At 45.5% G+C, this 23485-nt stretch overlaps 4 protein-coding genes across 5 annotated transcripts; 3 read left to right on the top strand and 1 right to left on the bottom strand.

Moving 5' to 3' along the window:
• The first annotated feature begins 2645 nt into the window (after positions 1–2645).
• Positions 2646–4297, top strand: LOC120689846 (ethylene-responsive transcription factor 1-like). Of its 2 annotated transcripts, none has more exons than XM_039972273.1 (3): positions 2646–2967; positions 3102–3446; positions 3552–4297. In XM_039972273.1, the coding sequence occupies exons 1-3, from the start codon at positions 2703–2705 to the stop codon at positions 3794–3796; spliced, it is 855 nt and encodes a 284-aa protein (XP_039828207.1). In that variant the 5' UTR covers positions 2646–2702; the 3' UTR covers positions 3797–4297. The 2 variants fall into 2 exon arrangements, with proteins under 2 accessions (XP_039828207.1, XP_039828206.1); XM_039972272.1 differs by having other exon boundaries at positions 2647–2967; positions 3096–3446.
• Positions 4298–6390: 2093 nt separating this feature from the next.
• Positions 6391–9730, top strand: LOC120689847 (eukaryotic translation initiation factor 3 subunit K-like). Its single transcript, XM_039972274.1, has 8 exons — positions 6391–6655; positions 7370–7426; positions 7513–7563; positions 7660–7722; positions 8051–8101; positions 8190–8256; positions 8999–9081; positions 9304–9730. Exons 1-8 carry the CDS (start codon positions 6548–6550, stop codon positions 9502–9504), a joined length of 681 nt encoding a protein of 226 aa, XP_039828208.1. The 5' UTR covers positions 6391–6547; the 3' UTR covers positions 9505–9730.
• A 545-nt stretch (positions 9731–10275) lies between these two features.
• On the bottom strand, positions 10276–13830 carry LOC120689848 (O-glucosyltransferase rumi homolog). Its single transcript, XM_039972275.1, has 7 exons — positions 13652–13830; positions 13392–13436; positions 12499–13133; positions 12027–12219; positions 11754–11818; positions 11464–11674; positions 10276–10910 (listed from the first exon to the last, which is right to left on the bottom strand). Exons 1-7 carry the CDS (start codon positions 13802–13804, stop codon positions 10512–10514), a joined length of 1701 nt encoding a protein of 566 aa, XP_039828209.1. The 5' UTR covers positions 13805–13830; the 3' UTR covers positions 10276–10511.
• Positions 13831–15414: 1584 nt separating this feature from the next.
• LOC120688282 (40S ribosomal protein Sa-2-like) lies at positions 15415–17502 on the top strand. The gene is made up of 5 exons (XM_039970536.1): positions 15415–15665; positions 16054–16316; positions 16416–16613; positions 16713–16908; positions 17077–17502. The coding sequence occupies exons 1-5, from the start codon at positions 15518–15520 to the stop codon at positions 17208–17210; spliced, it is 939 nt and encodes a 312-aa protein (XP_039826470.1). The 5' UTR covers positions 15415–15517; the 3' UTR covers positions 17211–17502.
• The last annotated feature ends 5983 nt before the right edge of the window (positions 17503–23485 follow it).

A 23485-nucleotide genomic window follows, 5' to 3' on the forward strand; every position in this document is an offset into this window, starting at 1 on the left:
CCAATCAATTAACACCCCTGCAAGGAGTTCAAAGGAAATAACACACAGTATATTCCTATGTGCTGGCAGCAGTTCTTTGCCATTTCCATTGATTCCATGACACCAAATTCTGACCACCTCCAAAAATATTCGTCTCCATTTTCCTGGGTAGGTTTTTTTCTTCCAGAAACAGTCCAGTGAGCTGCGACGGATGCGGAAACCACCTCGCAGTCCTGTGGGCGCGCCACCGGTTTCCGACGGCTGCCGGACGATATATAATTCAGGCTGCAATTTGCACATCTTGCTGTTATCTTTCTCGCCCCGATGTCGTCGCGACAGCGACTAGGCTCAGCTACGTTCCAGACCGAGTTTTTTTTTTTTGTTGAGCGGCGTTCCAGACCGAGTTGAGTTGCAGGATTCTCAAGCAAAGATAAAAAAAGAAAAAGAAACCCCAAGTGGTAGCAAAAGCCAAACGCTGAAACGCTTCAGTCCTTGTTTCCCCCCTTTTTTTTAGTGATAAGGTTGGGCCTTGCATTTGTTTGGCTGCAACTTGCTTGAGGGCCATGCTATATACTAGTGCTTGGCGCGTGCCCATGCGCGTGAGTACACATTTAGATACTCAAGATGATTACATCATAGTTACCTAGGGAGTAGCAGTATATTACAAGCATAGATATAAATTTAGCTAAACAATTGGCAGTTCTTCTATAGCTAGATAGAATTATGACGTTGTGGATCATAATCTACATGATACGTGCTGATGAGGTAGGTACACTATAACGTGTGGTAAGAGATGTTGACTTAGTCTTGTAGTCGGTTGATACATGATCTGTGTATGTATATGGAGGAGCAAGTTTTTCTAATGCAGTGTTAGCACGGTACAGTAGTTGAAGTAAATATCGACCGAAGAAGTTCTTGCTTGATGACACGCGGAGTGAGTTGTGCTTGATGACACGCGGCCAGCGGAACGGCACCAACGTGTCGGCAGGAGAACCACCAGCAGCAACACTCGAGCAGCGGCCGCAAGTTTTGACACGGCGTGAGCCGCTCGATCGGCATCGCAGGGGTCAAGGATTTTCGGGTGACGTGTACCGGCTGCGCGGCCGCCGAGCCCGCCCGGATTGTTACTTTAGATGCCATGATCAGTCGGCAGGACCTAATCTTACCTTCAGAAAACTGCCAGTTGCAGCGGCTCGGCCCTCTGCATAATCTGCCCCGTGATGATGGCCTGATTTTGCGGCCCACGATTCCTCGCAGCGATTGGATCTTCATCTTCCCAGCATGGGTTGCTGATTAACTAGTAGTTGCCTAGTAGGGTCTAGGCCCTCCAATAATTTGTTTGGCCACTCTCACCTGTTCCGTTAGCCGGAGAATTCCCCCAGTACATATAGGATCGAGAGGAGTGATATTCGATCCAGTTCCTCAAAAATAAACAATAATCCTCGATCCTCCAGATGCCAAGTTCTTTTCAGCAAAAATAAAAAATCCTCGCAAGCTTATACTGCTATCCATTTCTGGCTCAGAACGACATAACTTTTGTAGAACTAGGCTAGTCTTCTTTTTTTTGGAAGGACGATAAGGCTAGTCAGGTGCCACTGTTAGTTGTATTTTCATACTTTTTTTCTAGAACACGCAGGAGAGCTGTGTATCTTTATATTAAGAGAGAAAGGGTGATCCAATTATAAAAAAAATATACCTCACCTTTATTTTCAGACTTCAGAACGGTGTTACTTATTCATGCATGTGGAGAGATGCTGCCGATGACTCTCAACAAGTTTGTCCGTCTCTGGTCAAGGATTGTAGCCTCTAGAAGGGAGTTGGGATTCATTATCCAAAAGAAGACGAGGAGATTTGGGATGTGGTTCTGCAGAGACGGAAGCGCCTCCGGTCGTCGATCTTCTGCTCCTACGAAGTGGAGCCTGGAAGAAACGGAGCAAACCTGCGCTTCCGATGATGAATTCGCTGCTTCACAATCTGAAACTTGTTGGGAACAACAGCATTTCCCATTCAAGCCACGACATGAAAAAAGAAAGACGCAGTGCAGAAACAAGGGTTCATGAGCCATGCGAAAATCACCTCTTTCTGCTCAAACGAACGCAGTCGATGGAGGAATTCAGACCTCCCGAGTTGAGGTTGAGCACATCACCTATTCACCTTGGACAGTGTGGTGCATCTGACAACTGACAAGGCCAAGCCCGAATAAGCAATTGTCCATGGCCCGGGATTCTATAAGTAGCAATGCCACGTCATGCGTGTGCGCATCAAACCGAAGGGCTCCCAACACTTTCTGCAGAAGGGGGCATTTCTGACGGTCTTATACAAGCATGGATGACGGAGGGAGGATGATACGCCTCTAGATTCTGTTCTGACATTGGCCAACGGGACCCTGCAAGTCTGTATGAGTGGAGAAGTAGACTCGCGCGCACCAGCCAGCCGCCCATGGCTCCGTGGGCTGAAAAGAGCCCATGGTATCGCAACCCAGTATCGCAAAGTATCAACAACCCACTGTGGTCGTGTCAGCATAGCGATTTATCTGTTCATACTCATGAAGCCCGGAGTCTGTGAGCGCCCACAAGATTAGGAGAAACCGGAGGAGCGGCGACGAAGACGAGCCCACAGTCTTGGACAGCCCACGTCACCCCTGTTCCTCTATTTACAGCCTCGGTCGCTCTCCCGCGTCGCCAAGCTTCGTCCTTCCAGCCAAGGAAACGTAGCGATACGTCATGTGCGGGGGAGCGATCCTCGCCGAGCTCGTCCCCGCGCGGGTGCACCGGCCGCTCACGGTCGCCACGCTCTGGCCGGCGGCCGACAGCGGGGCCACCGCCGGCGGCAAGAGGAAGGCGGCCGACGTCGACGAGCTCGAGACCGTCACCGACGACGAGGAGTTCGAGGCCGAGTTCCAGCTTTTCGTGGACGACGACGAGCCGTCTCCGGCCGCCTCGCCGGAATCCGGCGGCCGCAGGTCCAGGGCTGCCCCTTCTCCTGCAGGTACGGTCGATCAGACCATCACAAGGCTGGACAACCTCAACCACGCTTCGCTTGCAAAACAAAAAGAAAAAAAAAATGTGCTCACTTCCCTTGTGTTAATTCCCGTGCATCACACGCGCAGCTGTCAGTTTCAGGGCGCTCCGTTTGCACGAGCCCGGCTCCGCGCGTGAACAAGTACAGGGGCGTCCGCTACCGCCGGTCGGGGAGGTGGGCGGCGGAGATCAGGGACCCGCGGCAGGGGCGGCGCGCCTGGCTCGGCACCTTCTGCTCCGCCGAGGAGGCCGCCCGGGCGTACGACCGCGAGGCCCGCCGGATCCGCGGGAAGAGCGCGCGGCTCAACTTCCCGCTCCTGGACGAAGGCCGCCGCCAGAGGCGGACCGCGCCGGCGCCGGCCATGGCCATCGACCTCAACCTGCCGGCCGTCTCCGACGACGACACCATGGATGCTGACGACGATTCCGACGACGCTCACCGTTCAGGCAACAACAACATCTCCTCGTGACAGCATGCTTGCACAGTTACACTTGAATGCTAGCTATCCACTGAAACAATGGCGGCGTTGCCATCATGTCTTTAATTTGCAGCGATGGGCGGTGAGGCGGTGCAGAGCACGCTGGCGCGGATCAAGGAACTGATCACACAGCAGGGTCCTCACGGAGAGAGGATCGTGCCGGAACTGAAGATGAACGGAGCGGCCGGGGCGTTGCAGTACGCGGCGCTGATCGCCGAATGCAGCCGTCAGATGGAGGGGATTGCTGCCCTGCGGAGAGACCTCGAGACACGCGAGAGGCAGCTTGTCCGGCTGGTTTCAAATGTTATGCTTCGTTGATCACTAACAGTTCACTTTTGAATACCATTTCAGCCCTGATGAGTGTAAAAATGAAGCTGAGAGGCATGATGAAGGGCGTGACAAACAGTTCACTTTTGAATACCATTTCAGCCCCCACTTTGATTACAGTGTGCTCTTTGTTCAGAAAATTATGTACACCAGCATCTACGGTGATGGTCCTGCTGAGAGATTAATGTCTTTGTTTATCCTTAGAATTCTTGTGTTGTTTTTAGTCATCAAGATGTTGACTTCCATGAAAGTTTATCTCCGATCCACATAGCTGTATACTTTTATGAAAAATGGTGGCTTGTAAATTTCTCTTTGCTCTGGGTATTAAGATCGATTAGCATCTTTAGTGAGTAATTAGTCTTTGTTTCACAGGGCCCTCCAAACATCCTGTTTTTAGAGGGAAGTTGTAATTGGCGCCACTGGCGCTGCTGTAAACTCTCTCCTTCTTATCAATACATGCTGGACAATGTTCCAGGTCTTTCAAAAAACAAATTAAGATCGATTGGTTGATCACTATTTTCCTTGTACCATGCTTGACTAATGGTCTACTTTGTGTACTGGTGCCTCAACCATTGCTGATTTTCTAAGATTTAGGTAAAAAAGTTGCAAGCACAATCGGGATCGCCACCTCGGAGATCGGAGTTCCCCCGAAGGTATAAGAGAAGGTCACGAAAACTGCCGAAGGTTAGCCATGACCCCCGAAGGTGGCGTTCGAGACCCGAAGGACATGAAGACTGCCAAAGGTTAGCATGACCCCAGTAGGAGGCGGAAGAGATCCGAAGATCTCTCCGAACGTATTCCAAAGCTTCGGGGTGGCGTGAAGACCACGTTTCAGTAGAGGTAGACAAATTATACAATACAACCTTTGGGGAATGACCCTTTGCCCAAAATATTCCTCGAATATTCCGGGTAATCAAGGGCATTTTGTTAGGAAAAAAATCTATATAACCCCCTCACTTATGGAGGGTGGAATATATAACCCCAACCTATGAAACAGTTTATATCACTCCCGAACTTTCCAAAACCGGTCAAATTACCCCCCTAAAACAGTTTTGAAAAATCATAGTAAATCACAGAAAAATCATAAAATAGAAACTCCAATTATGTTAGACTCCAAATGAGTAGAACAAACACATAATATGATATGCTTTAGTTTATTTTTTTCTATAGCTTTAGATCTATGCTTTTCTTCATAGCCGTAAAAAAATGTACTAAAACACACCATATTATATGTTCACTGTGTAGATCTTCTTATTTGGAGTTTAACACAATTGAATTTTCTATTTTATGATTTTTCTGTGATTTATTATGATTTTTCAAAACTGCGCTTTAGGGGGTAATTTTATCGATTTTGAAAAGTTCAGGAGGTGATATAGACGGTGAGGGTCCTTTTTATTATGATGTAATAAATGTTGGGGTATTTAACATGTACAAAACACGCTCAAGTACAAAGGCAAAACTCTGTTCTGCTGTACTGTTCTTGACCTTTGCTTTCACTGTTTATGCTTTTTAGCTAAGAAACCGAGAACCCAATAACATTTTTTTTGAGGAATTCGGGGGGGGGGGGGGGGTCCCCCACCTACTAATCAAATTGCATTGCTATAAGGCACAGAGCATACAAGATAACCCGGCATACCGGGGGGAGATTACATGAGTCGGAGACAAGAGCCGATATAGTCACGCCATGCCCACATCTGGTGGTGGTGCTTAGTGTATCTATGACTCCAGTGGTCGATCTCCTTTACAATCAAGCGGGTTACATCACTTGGAGACCGAATGACAGACTCGAAAATCATACAGTTACGGGACTTCCAGATTTGCCAAAGAATAATCAAAATTACATCTTTCCAGACATCTAGGGGCAGGTCAGCCAGGGCGTCGCACTCCAAGGAACACGGACGTCGCCACCAGTCCAGGAAATACCCAACCCAATAACATTTGAGATCAAACTGAATATAACGGACAAAGCTTATCATGCTTTTTTATTCTAAAATGGAATGAAAGAGGTAAAAAGCCGCGTCAACTTCTGGATTGAGAAAAAAAGCGTGCCTGGTTTGTTCTAACACTATGAGTGCAGAAAGCTGTCTAGAAAGCATGGGTAGAGCTTATAGACTTAGCTGTAAACATTCTCCTGTGGATGTTCGAGGCCGGAATAATTCTTTAGTTAAAAAACAAGTAGAGCTTAGACTGATGGAGAGATCATCGGACACGGTAAATTCGGCGAGCTCTTCTCGTGCGTGCAATCAGTGGATCATCGTAGCCCCAGGAAGTGACCGATCTGGAGTAGCCGTAGCATCCGTCTAGCATTTGGGATTTGGTCGATTTCTTGCTGCCGGTGCCGGCGTAGGATCTGGAACTGACTGCCGGTCCGGTCTCCTTTGCTCACCCGGAGTTACATTGAAATACTACTATTACTCTAGTACTCTACTATGCCACCCGTTTGTTAACTTTGAATTTTTTCAACCGATTTCATCACCTTCACATCAAAGAGGAGTTCTTATGCAATTATCAAACTCTAATTGGGCACCGATGCATTTTCCCCTGTCGTATTTTGCAGCGCAGACCCCCATACGTGTGGACACGGACATTCGAGGGACCGAAATAACAAATTCACGCAGGCCCGAAAACCCTTCCATCGCCTCTCCTCCTCCGCGCCGCCACTTCCTCTCTCTCTCTCGCGAGCTCCCCACGGTTTCGCGCGAGATCTAGCTAGGGTTCGGGTTTTTCTGGGGACCGGCGGCGATGGCGACCGAGCAAGCGGCGGAGAACTACACGGTGGAGGACCTCGTGGCCTTGAATCCCTACAACCCCGACATCCTCAACGACCTCGAGAAGTTCGTCAACGAGCAGGTAAACCCTAGCCACCGGATGCTCATGCTTCTGCTTTTTTCCCGCGAGGGTTTTGATTCGTGCTAATGAATAGAGCGTTCTCTTGTTCACGTTGAACGTCGGCGAAATCGGGGGCTTGTCGGATGCTAGGTAACAGCGCAGCTTCGACACATGGAATGGTGCCATCGTCTTGTTTTAATGTGCATGGAAAATTAACAATGTTTTCCACCTTTGCGGGCGGCTTGTAGTGTATTTGTTTGCTGGGCAGTTGACTAGTTGTGAATTTACTGGATGTACTGAGCATGTTTCTTTACGATCTATGGTCAACAGGAGTTTCTAGCATATATATTCACTTTATAGGAGTTGCATGTAAGGGATTGTGTGGTGACTGAAAAAGAGGACTGTTCTGATTATCATAATGGGAGGTTAGGAATGCCACCACTGTTATAAGATGTTAAGCATTGTGTCTCGTGCATAAATCTGTGATCATCACCCATCAGATATGTTAATGATTATAAGAGCCATTTTCAGTTTGCATGCTATGCGGTCAGTGGTCATGCTGTCGCTAAATAAAAATTTTAGTGTATGATACCCATAGATTGAACTGCTTCAATCAATCGATTGGCTGAAAAAACTTTAGGTTCCAAATTCGTACACGTCTTGTAGTTCTACACTTAGTTTTATTACAACATTAGTTACCTAATGCTTGAGTCTTTATTTTGTTGTTGTGTTTAGGTCTCGTCTCAAACATATAACTTGGATGCAAATCTCAGCCTCCTTCGCTTGTACCAGGTAACAATGATTCCCTAGTGAAACCAATTTTTACCAATAGTGTGGTTCCATTTATAAATTTTCTTAATAATGGTTTCCTTCTGCAGTTTGAGCCAGAAAGGATGAGCATACAGATTGTAGCCCGCATATTGATTAAGGTCATAACATCTAATGGTTGCATTGATTTTATTTATCAGTAGCATATTTTGATTCACTTTCTGACTATGGCTTTGTCCATGATGTTCTGTTGACAGGCTCTCATGGCAATGCCAGCCCCTGACTTCAGTCTGTGCTTGTTCTTAATCCCTGAACATGTGGTATGAGAAATCGCATCCTTCCCTTTTAGTGAGTAATATATTATCAGACATGCTGTGTAAACCTGGGATGTACAATATATATTGATGGTTCATTCATTATGAATGTGCATGGTCTCTTATCTTTGTACACGTGCTAAAGAGGCCCCCACAACCATGTTTGAGCTATATACTGCAATTAGTGGGAGCTTGGATTTTTTTCCTGAAACAGATTGATCTTTAAATGTATCAGATGTCATACGGGTTCCTGTTGCCCCTTTTTTGTGCTTCATTGTTGTGTGGATCACTTGAAATGTTTTGTTAGCTCACTTGTTCCACGCCTTTGTTTCAGCAAATGGAGGAGCAATTTAAGACATTGATAGTTCTTTCTCACTACCTGGAGGTAAATACTTGGTCTAACTTTTCTACATATAACAAAATGTAAAAAACTATCGTGGAATCTATTGCTAAATCCATTAACTTACTTACAGACTGCTAGATTCCGTCAGTTCTGGGATGAAGCAGCAAAGAACCGCCACATATTGGAAGTTGTTCCAGGTAAATAATTTCTTAAGCCATGGAGTCAAGAACTGAAGACATGCATTGTCTGTCACATATTTGAAGTGACCTTAACTTATTGCATCAATCTGGGTTTCAATTCCTAGAGGAATCCTCAGGCATGTTAAAATTTTAATTTCACATGGATTCCCATAAGTTCAAAATGATGTAGACCTTATTCTTTTCGTTTTCCTATCATTAGCTTGGGTGCTGGTGCTTTTCATCATTGGTGTTCATTTAGCATAGAATTGCATATTCATGACATAGCAAATTATTTTGCGTACCTGCCCTCTCTTGTTGTTAAGTGCATGGTACCTCGTGTTTTCTTAATCTTAAGGTGTCTTACTGCTATGAGCATATGTTACAAGAGATTGGTGTGGAGATTTTGGGGATAATTGAGGGAGAAGGCCATTACTTACAAGAGATGGGAGAGGAGATTTTGGGGATAATTGAGGGAGAAGGATGTTGCTTGTTCATTTTTGGTAGGTAGTACCCATACTCTCGGTCTGAACAGACTGCTTATCGAGCCCAGTTGGTCCTGGGCTGTAACATTTACCTTAGCCTTATTAAGGTGTGGCGACCTCATTTTATGTGGGTTCGATGTATTGGAGGAACACCAGAGGGCAATTTTCTATGGATGTATTTATTCAGAGATGTTCAGTTCGATGACATTGAGGGCAGCTGATATTCATTTTGACCTATATATCCTATTTTTTCTGATGGTACATATTATTATGTGCAGGATTTGAGCAGGCTATCCAAACCTATGCGATTCATCTGCTTTCCTTGACATACCAGAAAGTTCCTAGGCCTGTTCTTGCGGAGGTAAAACATTTGCTCTGTTTAGTAAATGCTTCAAGTTCTTTAGTAAGTATCGCTATATTTTTTTTTGACACCGGTAATGTACGAAGCATATTAGACAATTGGTGGGAATATGTTTGATGTCAATTGTAGCATACTCATGAGTTTGTGGTCATCCAGGTCGTGCTTTGTTTACACATGGTATTGGATTATTTCTTGATATTAACATGCCACTTTTCTTTACAGGCTATCAACATTGAAGGCCTCGCATTGGACAAGTTTCTGGAGTACCATGCCACGAACTCAGGTTGGGTGATTGAGAAGGGTGGACAGTCTCAAGTGATTGTTCTTCCGCGCAACGAGTTCAATCACCCTGAGATCAAGAAGAACACAGCTGATACTGTTCCATTTGAGCATGTAACACGCATATTCCCTGTCCTTAGCTGATTCAATCTTACCGAGAGATTTACATAACTCAGAGGGAGTGAAGTTTCTCTAAGCACCTGTATCTTCTGTTTTGTGGTGTACTGCATTTTGAGATTATTTTGGTATACCTCTTTTGGGGTTAATTAGTACTTGCAACTGATGGTGCCTACTCCGTAACTCTACCGAAATGCCCCGTTTGTCAAAATGGTGTATGCCATTATTCATTTATCAGATTGGTCTGCCCTAATGCTACCTGTGCTTGTGATACTGCCGATAATGTTTCTGAGAAGACTGGTTCTTTAAACCCGTGTCTTCCGAACCAATTATGATGAAACTGGAGGCAGCTCCGACCGCAAAAAAAAAGTTAAATATAATTTCGTACGGCACTCACAGAAATATTCCTTGAATTTGATGTATTTGAAAAATATGCCACTGCCATCAGTCGTAGTGAAATTTCATTTTCGTTTGCCCAGGACCTGAAGTCTTGTCTGTTTAGCCACGAGAACTTGCAGAGGCGCAGTGACACAATTGGTGCACGTCCAGCGTCTCAGTTCGACCTCCTGCAACAGGTCCCAGACCTGGAGATATTTCAAACAACATATCAATTGATAGGAATATGTTATGTGCAGTACTATCTGATAACGGTGAATCCATGCGGGACATTGACTTAGTATGCTGGAAGCATCAGTCTAAGTTCTCAAACATACTGCAGAGGTCAAGGAATTTGCTTCCAAATTTTTCTCAGGGTGTTTCCATGCTGGGCATTGACATTGTATGATGGAAGCATGAGTCTGAATTCTGAAACATCTGTAGAGATAAGGAATTTGTTCCAAAATTTTCTCAGACTACCTTGCGACAATATTCTAAGGTATTCTAAGTCAACAAAATAAAATTACAATGAAGAGATGAACTAAAACCATATGTGACTTACACTAGATGTCACACATTTGGTTCAATCATGATGATGATCATCATCATCGAAACACATGTGATTTACCACTACAAAATTTGGGTATGTACCATTCAATTTATATGAATTTCTTTTGCGAGGGAAATGCATGTACTCTGGTCTTGCTATCCACGGGCTTGGAAGCTTTCTCCTCCCATGTTTCTATCTGCTTCATTGTCTTCTCTCTCTTACGTTGTAGGGCTTTGAATTCCTCAGGGCTGAAAGGAGGTGGCAGATCGCATGGGCCAGCATCACTGGCGGACCTCATCATGGAATCCTCCATGAACTTCTTCTCAAGGCCTATAGCTTGGCAAGCCAAAGATTCGGAGCAGATCTCAACAGCTTCAGGTGGTTTGGTTGGCTTGAACCTTAGGAGCTTGGCATACTCAGTTAAGAGGTGAAACATGTAGTCGTATACATAGTCCATTCTGCGCTCTTTTTTAATGAAGTTGCTTGCTTGCTTCCCTATTCTCTGTGCCTATATTTGTGCCTATATTTGACGTAGAGATATACATGAACGTGGTTATTATCAAAAGATGCAAAACCTTTTACAAAACTAAATAACAAAACATTCTCTATAGAAGAAAAGGCTTGTTCTTTACTCCAATATGATCATTACTAGTGAAAATCAAGTGGAATCAGACTAGACAAGCATTCCGCACGATACCAGGAAGCATTTGCCAGCAAAATTTAAGCTTGCAATATTTTTAATCGAAGTGAATCGAGCAGTATATAAGACCAGCATTTCTCCGTTGTGTTATATTATGTTATAATCATAAGTTTCATGCTTTTAACCAAAGAATATATCAAAGCAAGCGCAGCAAAAATACAAAAAATGTTGAATTAACTCCACGCTCCACGGTTGTTTGATTAATACAGGTGACAGTAAAATATCTCCAGAGTTCAGAGGACATAATGTATCTTATAAGCAACATATTTCAAATTTCTATTCACTCACATAAGCAAGACAGGAGTATGCCATGGTATACTGTAGCAAACTTCATTACTGACACATAAAGTCATATAAATACCTCTTGTTTGTGAGAATTGCCCCAATCAACAGCATACTTGATTAAGCTACACTTATTGTCATCCCGAACTGGCCAATAATGTTGCATGGGCATCAGCACCCTTGAATAGAAATCATAGTATTTTGGTGCAACCACTAGTGTCATTGAATCGCAAGCTAGAATATACTTCTCGCTAACTGACCATGCTGATCCTTCAATATAAATCTTATACCTGTCTCCCAAAGAAAGAAGGTCAGCATTACTGACAGAACAAAATAAATTTCAACTTATCTGCAAGAGAAAAAGCAAACCTATGGATGCATTGACTAGCCAAATTTGATTGTTTGTATCCTGCCTTGATCTCTTTGACCCAATCCTGAATGATAGAGAAAATGAACTAGCTAATCAATGATGAATCACCATTACCCGAACTGTTTCAGTGAAAAATGATTGTCCACTAAATATGAAGGTTTAAACATTTTATGGGATGGAATTGAACAATTAATTTGTTAGAAGCCAATGGGCATTACAGTATCTCCAAGTATAATTTTAACTTGAATGCAACATAAAGAAAAGCAAAGTACCTGTTTGTAAATACGTGCGTTCCAATCATGCTCACTGGAGACATTACACTTAACTAGCTCCTGCCTTATAGCTGCCACATCTGGATTCCCTTTCCAGTAAGCATAAGGTTGCCTATACATCCATTTCACCCTCCTGTTGCCACTGTTCAATTCCTTCTGCAGAGCATTCCATGGCTTTATGTTGATCTCAGGCCTGTCATCAGTCATCACAGACATTTAATTAAGTGGTCGTGCCTTTGTCTGAACATCAAAACACAAATGAACAGACTATCAACAACAATTTCACTTTGATAGCCCCTAAAAGGTAAAAGCACAATCAGAAATGCAACTGTTCTCTTGCAATTGGTTTTCGTCGAATTCACAATTATCAACAAGGAACGCAGTGAATACTGGTATATAACCATGCCAATGCATGAAAGAAACATAACTAATTTTGTGGTGGAGAAACAGGAAGGTAAGATCAGCTGCTTACCATCCCCAGAAAGACCAGTCCGGGAAGACGACGTCGAGCGTCTCGTTGTCGCCGCAGTACCTGAAGAGCGGCGGCAGTACGGTGGCGTTCTCCCCCTGGTACTGGTCAGCGTGCACGACGGGCCAGTCGACGCAGTCGAACATGAGGTCGAGGTCGGGGACGCGGCCGGGGTAGCGCCGGAGCAGCTGCAGGATGCCCCAGATAGTGAAGAGGTCGCGAGTCTGGAATGCAGGCGCGATGCGCTCGATGTAGGCGCGGCCCCGGATCACGACGAGGCGGAAATTGGCGGTGGCGCGTGCGCGGTCGACCATGGCGCGGGTGATGCCCCCCGCTGCGCGCCATGGGTGGAGGTCCTCGTGGATGGAGCGGAAGTAGGTGGGGCAGATTGAGGAGGCGTTGGCGGTGGCGGGGAGAGGCGGTGGGTCGGGGATGGCGGCGCAGGTGGAGGCGGAGGCGGAGGCGGAGGAGGCGTTGGGGGAGAGGGCGAGGTCGAGGGTCTGGGAGATGTTGCTGGGTATGTCCAGGTCGCAGGCAAGCGGCGGCGCCGAGCAGGAGAGGGAGTAGGTCGCCCGCGGCGGCGGCGGCGCGGCGGGGATAGCCGGAATAGAGGTGGTATGCGTCGTGGTCAGGATAGCCTGCAGGGAGAGCCGGAGAGGAAGACGATGATCCACACTAACCAGCTCACTTTTTTTTTAAAAAAAAGAAGAAAAATACTTCATCGAATTCAAGTGACTATGCTGATAAGAAATGAAAAATCCCAATTTTTTCAGACATTCCTTTGTAATGAATATATGAATATGAATTACGCCGTTGCAAATTCTTTAAGGGTAGGTCACACTGGGCGATTGAAAAATTTTTGAAAAAAAGAGAGAGAATGGATGGGGCTTACCTACCGGCTTTGAGCGCCACTGATCCAGATTCGTGATTGACAGATGAGTCTGCACATATTTTGAATTAATTGTTAATTTGTGCCTAGGAAGGACGGCCTTGACTGATCTTAGCATTAATCGGAGAAAAAATGATAGATGAAATGCACCGAACATATTTTTCTTCTTATGTTTGGGACATATTTATCTGTGTAGGAACTAATATGAAGCCAATTTGAGATCGATTGCAATACGGGGAGGAGGGGAAATATAAACCCTGCACTCACAGTGGTGGTGATCCAGCGGGCGGACACGAGGACGCCGACCACGACGACGAAGAAGAAGAGGAAGATGGCCGTCGTCACCGGCGACGACGACGAGTCCGACCCCTTGCTCCGCCGCCCGTCCGGGATCACAGCTGCGGCCGGCGCCGTAGCCATGGATCGCCTAGCGGTGAGTCCTCCCTTGTCCACCGCTTCGTCTCCTGCGATCAGACTCCGATGATCATGGGTTTCGCCTCTGGATCAGAGAAGGAACTCGGCATGCATCAGATCGAAGCATGCATCGTCGAACACGGCAGCGTTCAGGAGGCCGTTGCATCCGCGCCGATCGCTCAGGAGGCGCGTCCACGTGTGCTACGTAGCGAGTGGTGCCATGCATGCGGCCGCCAAGTTCCACAAGACGCGGTCAGAGTGAGCCAAGCTTTTGACTGTGCTAAAGCAGTAAAGCGTGTGCATGCGAGGCAACGGGAGCAGGTGAGATTTGGCTTTGCCGATTAAACTGGGGTGAATCGGTAAATTCAACCTGCTGCTGCTCATATTTCAAAATTTGAAGAGGTTTTGCGCGCTGCGACAGAAACAGGAGGACCGACATCACTTTGTGCAAGCAATGCGTGCCGCCGCATGCCGGGGACAGTCATTTTGAAGATTTGCCAACCAAGATTGAAAGGTTGCTTGATTAGCAACAGGCTATTCATCTTTAATTTTTTTATTATTTAGCTTTTCATTCTTGCAAGACATCTCTGAGGAGGATTTGCACTGCAGCTATTTGCAATAAAAAATATGCAGTATTGGAGATATGCATCATAAGAGCAACTCCAATAAATCCTTTAAATGGACCTTTTCATCTCAAAATTGGAAGACGAAATAAAAAAAATCACACTTCAGCAGATCTTACCTTTTATCAAAGCTTCCATTTTAGGGAGATCTTTTTATTAAAGCTTCCATTTTAGGGAGATCTTCAAATCTCTTTCTTCACCCTCTATTCCTCCTATAGAGTCATCCACTAACAAATGGGACCCCTTTAGATCGAAAGAAGATGATGAGATTCAAAGGCCCCTGCTAGAGTTGAGGTTAAAAAGCTAGTCCTCAAAAAATAAAGGGAGCCCTTACCAAAAAAAATTTAGGACGATTGTTGGAGATGCTCTAAAGGTGGGATATATTTTATCCCATAAAACTAGGGAGATAATCTTTTTTGAAATTCATTTTTTATTACATTTGAAATTCATATGGAAAAAGAAGAAAAAACCGAAATTATAGTATGACAGGCCGACAAATGGCTAGACCCATATTTTGGCACGGCCCAACACGCATCTCCTCGCTGCAGAAGCTTCCTAGGGTTTTAGCGGGGCTGATGGCCATGGACGTGGCTCTTTGCTAAAGAGATAGTCGAGGACAGTGCCATCCATTGAGGTATAGCTTTGCTTAAAATTGGATATAATATTAAACTTAATTTTCTGTGGTAAATTACTACAGTTGAAGAATGTTTTTTTAGCAAAGATAAAATTATTTAGTGGTCCTGACAAAAGCTATGTTTTAACGATGTCCACTAGCAAATCTTTCCTATTTAATTCCGTTACTAAAAACCAGGGAGATAATTTGTTTTGAAACTCATATGGAAAAAGGAGAAAAAAAACAGAAACAGTAGTATGATGGACCGACGAATGAGTAGGCCCATGTTTGGGCACGGCCCAACGCGCATCTCCTCGCTGAGTCGCTGCAGAAGCTTCCTAGGGTTTTGAGGCGCCGCATAATATAAGAGACACCTCTTCTCCTCCCATTCCTCCCATTAGCGCCGCCACTCCCAGACACATAGCCCGAGCCCTCTCCTCCTCCCCTTCGGGCCACCACCAAACCCTTGCATACCCATCCACCATGGCGGCGGCGGCAGGCGGAGGCGCGCCGCGGGCGTTGTCCCAGAAGGAGCAGGACATCCAGATGATGCTCGCCGCCGACGTCCAACTGGGCACCAAGAACTGCGACTTCCAGATGGAGCGCTACGTCTTCAAGCGCCGCACTGACGGTACGGATCATTCTCCTCCCCATGTAGATCTATGTAAACAACCTTTGCAGCTCTATGTTCCTGCCATGAGATCTCATGCGTAGATAGGCCGTGAGCTCGTGCCACCGTGCTTGTATCGTAAGCTAAGATTTTTAGCATTTATCAGAAATAGATGTTCTTGTCACCAATTGTAGCGGTATATCTCTGTAAACGCTTAAATGGTTTTGCCTTGTTCAATGATTGGGGCTGTGCGTCTCCCGCATCTCACTAAAAAAATTGTAGCGGTATGAGGAATGATAAACTAGTATTGATTGTGATCTGCGTTGCCATGTGCTATTTAGCACCCTAGTTAACTCACAAGTAGTGCCTTGTTGTGATATGCCTTCCTGTTGATGTTTTTTTTAATCAGGCATCTACATCATCAACCTTGGCAAGACATGGGAGAAGCTCCAGCTGGCGGCGAGGGTAATCGTTGCCATTGAGAACCCTCAGGACATCATTGTCCAGTCCGCCCGCCCCTACGGCCAGCGCGCCGTCCTCAAGTTCGCGCAGTACACTGGTGCCCATGCTATTGCCGGGAGGCACACCCCTGGAACCTTCACCAATCAGCTGCAGACGTCCTTCAGTGAGCCTCGGCTGCTCATCCTTACCGACCCAAGGACTGACCACCAGGTGAAGAGCATTTCGATTTGAAAGTCCTGAGATGTGCATTTGTTGGATCATGCAGTAGCCTGTGCTGGTGAACTAATTTTTATTTGTAACTGTTTGCAGCCGATCAAGGAGTCTGCTCTGGGGAACATCCCCACCATTGCCTTCTGTGATACTGACTCCCCCATGCGGTATGTCGATATCGGCATCCCAGCCAACAACAAGGGAAGGAACAGCATTGGATGCCTGTTCTGGCTCTTGGCAAGGATGGTTCTGCAGATGAGGGGCACTATCCTCCCTGGGCACAAGTGGGAAGTCATGGTATGCAATCTTAGGATGCTTTTTAAAATGCCATTGGCCATGCAATGTGTGCAGATTTTTATCACCCTTAGCATTCTTATGTGATGATGTTGTTTGCAGGTTGATTTGTTCTTCTACAGAGACCCTGAGGAAGCAAAGGAGCAGGAGGAGGAAGCTGCTGCTGCCCCTGAGTTTGCCGCTATCACTGATTACCCAGCGGCTGATCAGTGGGGTGGTGGAGACCAGTGGACCTCTGATGTTGCTGCACCGCCTGTTGCTGTTGGTGGCACTGGTGCCGAGTGGGGTGCTGCTCCAGGTATGTGCTGAAAATTTCATCATCTTTGTTATGGAACCCTTTTGCTGAAATGTACCCTGTGTTCAAATGGAAGTTATTATAGTCCAGACCATTTGATCTGCTGGGAGTTGCTCATGTACAAGTTTGTGGTAAACACTGTTCTCATAATCTCATTTTTTTTCGTTGCAGCTCCAGTTCCTACTGGAGAAGGCTGGGATCCAGCTGGGGCTCCTGCACCTGTGGAGGGTGCTGTTCCTCCGGTTGTTGCTGCTTCGGCTGGTTGGGATCCAGCAGCACAACCCACCGCCCAGGGCTGGGACTAGGCATAGGCCCTCCCTTTGTGATGCATCTTGAATTCAGGAATTTTTCCAAAGTATGAATGCCCAAAATCAGGATGCATCGTCTACAGCTATGCATTGAACACTTTTGTTTAGGGCTTTCTAGCTGAACTTGTGCCCCTGTTCTGTTTTCAACATTGCTGCTAGAGGAGACTGCGAAGATGTGGTATAAGTAGCATTTCCGTTCGTGTTGTTTATGGATCCGTTCAATGTGATGGTTCTATATAACATGTTGAGGCAGTTGAGAAAATTTGGTTGCCATTTATTTTGTGCTGTACAATCTTCCCAGTTCGTTTGAAGTTCCTTTCAGTTCGACTGAATGAGAAACGGAATTTCTAACTAACGCTCGAGTAATTATCTGTTTACTTTGTTAATCAATTTTCTTTACGTCGGCTGCTTGCCTGCCTTGCCATACCATACCGGCCCAGCAAGCGAGCTAGCTCTGGAACCAGGCCCGCCACTAGTGCTGCTGGACAGGCACAGAGCCTAGCAGTCCTGGGCTTCTACCTGCTGTGTGACCGAGAAGGCCGAGCACGTGTGGCTCCTAGCTAGCTGCTGATTAGTTTTGACGTGAAAATTTTAGTCTATTTTAACAGCATTAGCGTGTATTTTGATTGTTGTTGTGGCCTCGTGGGTACACTTCATTAGTGCATGGTTATTGAATTATAAGATAAGATCAACCAGGTTGATCTGATCTGTAAGTGACAAAGGAGTTTGGCAAATTTTTATGGTCATATCATTTTCAGATGAACCCATAAAGTTCAATTTGTCTTGTACTTTTTCAGGACCACTAAAAAAATTTATCTTTGCTAAAAAACGCTAATCAACATAGTAATTTGCTGTAGAAAATTAAGTCTAATGTTTTATCCAATTTTAAGCAAAGCTACCTGAATGGACGACACTGTCCTTGACTACCTCTTTATCAAAGAGCCACGTCCATGGCCATCAGCCGAGTGCCATGGCCGCCGTGAGACAGATGACAGCAATGCGGATCCAGGATAATTGTTAGAGAGTTTTCTTTAATCTCTAGACAACTTCAGCTTTTAATCGTGGTGCATCCATGGTAAAAAAATGTAGGAGTTTAGGGGGCACTATGGATCCGGCTGCGGTAGTGCGGTAGAAGAAGCCTCTAGGCTTGCTTTAGGGTGATGAAATCCTGGATCATCCAATCCAGTAGGGATGGAAGCTCATCCAGGAGCGTGTTGACAGTCGAAATTAGCATCAACCGGTCTGATCGGTTTGACCGAGCGGTCTGATCGGTCGGGGCACTATGGTCAGTCCGACAGAGACCGACCGGTCTGACCGGTGGGTCTGACTGGTCTGACCGGTCTAGGAGGAGTCCGACTGTAATTATAATTTTTTGTAGAATTAGATATGTAAAAGGGATTCTTTGCGGGATAAATCCATCCCACCCTATAAATATAAAGGGACACGGCCGATTGAGTATCATCCAATTGATCAGAACACAATACAATTACTACTTTTTATCGTCTTTATCTTTTCTCCAAACCCTAACTTTTCCAAACCTCATCTGCTGTTCTTCCATTGTCTACGCGACGTTTGAAGACGTTCTAGGTGGCCTGCTGATCCTAGAACAACCCTACGCGCGCCTGCCCTGACGGGGTCCCTCTCGGGCGAGCGTTCGTCGGTCGTCGCTGATTCACCCCGGCGACCTGTCTGACCGGTCCCTTAGACCGGTCTGACCGCTCCACGCAGGAGGCGCTGCATCGAGCTCGTACTCGCGCCGCGCGACCTAGCGCATTCGTGTGTTGATCCGTAAAAGGCGTCAACACATTTTTGGCGACTCTGCTGGGGACGAAAGATCTTGGTTGACAAAACCGATCTAATCTACACCGAAGATGGGCTCTACTTCTGAAATCGACAAGGACGATGTCATTCTTGCGACATACGAGCATCTTCCTGAGGAGGTCCGTCAAATGCTGGAGGAGCGCAAGAAGAAGCGTGATGAAGAAGATCTACCAGTGGCGCTTGCGAGCATCAAGGTCTGTCGATGAGGCAAAGTCACCAAGATCAAAGAGATCAACTTCCCTTCTACCTCCACGAATACATCTACTGAGGTAACACCTGCTGCAAGTGCTCCATCTTCTGGTGTTACTTTAGATCAAGTTCAGAAGTTGCTAGCTGAGCGCGATGTGCATTGGGCTAATTGGCTTAATTCTAAAAATAGAGAATCGGCTGGTAAGGAACCAGAGATAGCCGATGAACCTCCATCTATTTCTACTGTTGCTACTTCTGAATTTTATGTTCCTCAACCATCGGCAGCATCTCCTGTGAATCAACCCTAATATGGGATGCCGATGAATTATTTTAGTGGTCAAACGATAACACCTATATATACTGATCCTATTACGAGCTTCCCTGGTTCGGCCAACATTAGCCGAACAAACAAACTCGTTCCGTACATGCCACCAACACCCCCCAGGAACTCAGTACCACCTATCGGTTCTATCTTCAACGAGATTTTTGAGCGATATGTGCAATGTTGGCAAAACCGGCAGAGACCGGTCAGACTAACTTATCAGTCCAGTCAGACCAGTTCCCCTCAGCTGGTCAGACCGGTCGCGCCGACCAGTCTGTCCGGTCATTCTGTTTCAAACCAGTGCTAAGTGTCTACATCCACACAGTTAAATTCTTTGAGACATTTTGATAAACTGCTTGCTGATTATAAGAATGATTTGGCCAACTTGCTTAGAGAAAACTTTGGAGTGGATGTTAGAAACAAGACTCGCACATACCAAAAGCCGTATCCTACTTCGTTTGATTCGATTGCATACCCTACTGGTTTTAGGTTGTCTGAATTTATTAAATTCAGTGGGGAAGATACTAGGAGCACTTTAGAGCATATTAGTCAGTATCTTGCCCAATTAGGAGAAGCTGGTTTAATAAATGAGTTGAAAGTGTGTTTATTTTCTTTATCTCTAACTGGAACTGTTTTCTCATAGTTTTCTTCTTTGGCACCTAATTCCATTGGCTCGTGGGAACAATTAGAGCAGAAGTTCCATGAGCACTTTTTCTGTGAGCATGATGAGCTTAAATTGTTTCACTTGATATCGGTTAGACATATGCGTGATGAATCTGTCAATGATTACATAAGAAGGTTTCACGATACAAAAAACCGATGCTTTAGTGTAAATATTGCAGAAAAAGATTTAGCTTATTTGACTTTTAATGGCTTACGCTCTCATATCAAAGAAAGATTAGAGGGCTATGATTTCTTTTATGTTACTCAAGTGTATCAGAGATTTTTGGCTATAGAAAGCCGAAGCAAAGAGTCTCAAGAGTCTCATAGACATCATCGTTCTAGTGTGCATGCTTTAGATTGCAATTCAGATTGTTCGGACGATGATCCTAATGATGTATATGCTGCTGAATTTGTTTGGCCATCTCAAGCCAAACCTTTCACTTGTTCTGCTCTTAAGCCGATTCACAAAAATCGGCAAGAAGAAAAATTTACTTTTGATGTGTCCAAGTTGTAGGATCAAGAACACCGACTAGAGGGGGAGTGAATAGGCGGTTTAAAAACTAAAACCACAAACACTAGAGAAATTTAATTAGTAAAACAAGAGAGCTCTATGTCTCACTACTACTATCTCTAGTTTGGTTTGCAACCTAGGATGACAAGATAAATTGCAATTTCTAGGAAAGTAAATTGCTCAAAGTAAATAAACTAAACAAGATGAGCAAGAGAGATAACCGAGCTTGACACAAGATTTTATCCCGTGGTGTTGATGACTTGCCGGTCAACCCTAATCCACGTTGAGGTGGATTCCAAGAGTCAACCGCTCCTCTATCAAGAACTCTCTTAATCTTGAGACGGCTTGAATCAAGGAACCGCTCCACATCTCGATTCCACTAGAGTTGCTCTTCACTACTCCGGTGAGATGAGCACAAAACCTCTCACAATTGAAATCGGGGCTCCTCAACAATCTCCTTGGAGGTGCTCCACGAAATCCACTTCTCCAAGCCGTCTAGGGAGCGGCAACTCCCAAGAGTAACAAGTCGATGACGCTTGCTTGATGTTTCCTAAGTGCCACAAAACTCAAACTCTTAATGCAATGCACTAGAATGCTCTCACACTCATAAGAATGCAATCTCTAAGCAAGAATGTGAGAGAGAGGAATGGCTCAGCTCTAATGTGTCAAGAAAGTTGTCCAAATGGCCAAGAGAGCCTCCCAATGGCCGAGCATTGGGTATATATAGACATCCCCTAAAAAACTAGCCGTTACACTCTTTTCTGCGTAATCGCGGTCCGTCCGCGGTTCAAAAACCGGACTGTCCGCCCTTATAAACCAGTGAGTCAGAGTACAATGATTGTGTGTCAGAACTAGCCGTTACAGCCCTGGCGGACCGTCCGCGCCCTAGGGGCGAACCGTCCGCAGTTCAATGTTCCACACCACCAGAGACGATTCTGGTCACTTTTGAAAAATACCGGCGGACCGTCTGCGCCCCAGGGGCGGACTGTCCGCCGTTCAACTTTAAATTCCACCAGAGACGCAAACGTCTCTGGTACAAAAGTTAATTGACCGGTGGACCTTCCGCGCCCCAGGGGCGGACCGTCCGCCGTTCAGACCATCAGCCCAACCAAAGAGGCAACGTCTCTAGTACAATTTGAGTTAGAGGGGCGGACCGTCCGCCCACCTGGGCCGGACCGTCCGCTCTTCATTTTTCACCCCCACCAGAGGCAAACAGCCTCTCTGGTACATTTTTAAATTGTATGGCGGACCGTCCGCACCCCAGGGGCGGACTGTCCGCACTTAGACATTCAGCACTCAAACTTTAGATCTTTTTTAAACTTTTCAAAACGTCATTAGCCCTCATGCATGCATCTAGACATTTTGAGCAAAATGACACTAAAGACCCGTCAAGCACAAGTACATGACCTCTCTTGATAGTACGGCTATCTATCCAACAAACTCGGTCATATTTCATCCACTAATCGCCTTATGACCGGTAAAATGCAAAAGCCCTATTTGATACCTTTGCCTTGAGCCCGAGCTTTGCATATTATCTCCAAAACTTCATACGATCACAATCAAATCCTTTTCATCCGTGGATCAACCTATGCTCATTATCTCAAATGAAATTGTTAATCCACAAACCGTTGTCATTAATAACCGAAACTCGAATTAGGGGCCTAGATGTTTTCAATCTCCCCCTTTTTGGTAATTGATGACAATACTAATTTTGGAGTGATAAAAATAATTCAAGTCAATTTTATACACAAGGCATAAGGTAGACTTGGAATTGAACTTTGGAATAACTTACTCATTTTTCTTGAAAATTTCAGAATTTGATATGAATAGATTCACCTAAGTTTGATGAGTAGAGAGAACTCCCCCTTGATATGGGCTTATAAATTTGAATGAAAACCAAGAGCACATATATATGAAATTTGAAATTTTTGACGGAGTTTCCCCTACAAGTGGAAATCGAGGCAATACAACATACAAGATATATATGATATGAACTTATCATGATTAGCACAATCTCAACAAGCCACAAGGATGAACATAAACACGATAAGGGTATTACAAGCCAACGAAGTTCATCACACATTACAAGCCAAGTTCAAGTTCAAGCCACAAATCCATGCGAGACAATAATATAAACATGCAATGCAATAGAGTTTGACACAAATAAAATATGAGTAGCAAGCGGAAGCAAATCAAATAGAATCTCCATGTGAAGTCCATGAGCTCCCCCTAGATCCAAGCGTCACTCCAAGCTGTCCTTCTCCCCCTTTGGCATCAATTGCCAAGAAGATCAGTCCATCGGTGGTGGAGGCGGTGGCGGTGGGTAGAAGGGCTGGTGAGGATAAAACTCTGGAGGCGGCACTAGAGCCGGGAAAACTGAGTAGAAGTGATCCGAGAACCTAGTGAAGGCAGTACTGAAGGTGTCAAACCTCTGCTCTAACTGCTGCTGCCTCTGCTCAAGCTACTGAAACTGCTCAGATGACGGCATATCCTCAAAGCGAGAATCCAGAGCTGCTATGTCTGAGTGGAGATCCTCCTGAACTCCTTGCATCCGAGCCATCATAGGCTGGAACATGCTCTCATGAAAGTGCTGAGTCATCTGCTGCTGCATGTTCTGAAAGCCAAGGTTCATCTGACTCTGCATCTGGCTGGCCAAACCCTCAATCTGAGAACTCATCCCCTGCTGCATGGATGCAAAGTATGGATCAAAATATCCAGCTGGATGAGCCCACTGTGGCTATAGTGGAGGCTGTGGAGGTGGCATAG

The sequence above is a fragment of the Panicum virgatum genome, chromosome 9N (assembly GCF_016808335.1).
Source record: "Panicum virgatum strain AP13 chromosome 9N, P.virgatum_v5, whole genome shotgun sequence".
NCBI lineage: Eukaryota > Viridiplantae > Streptophyta > Magnoliopsida > Poales > Poaceae > Panicum > Panicum virgatum.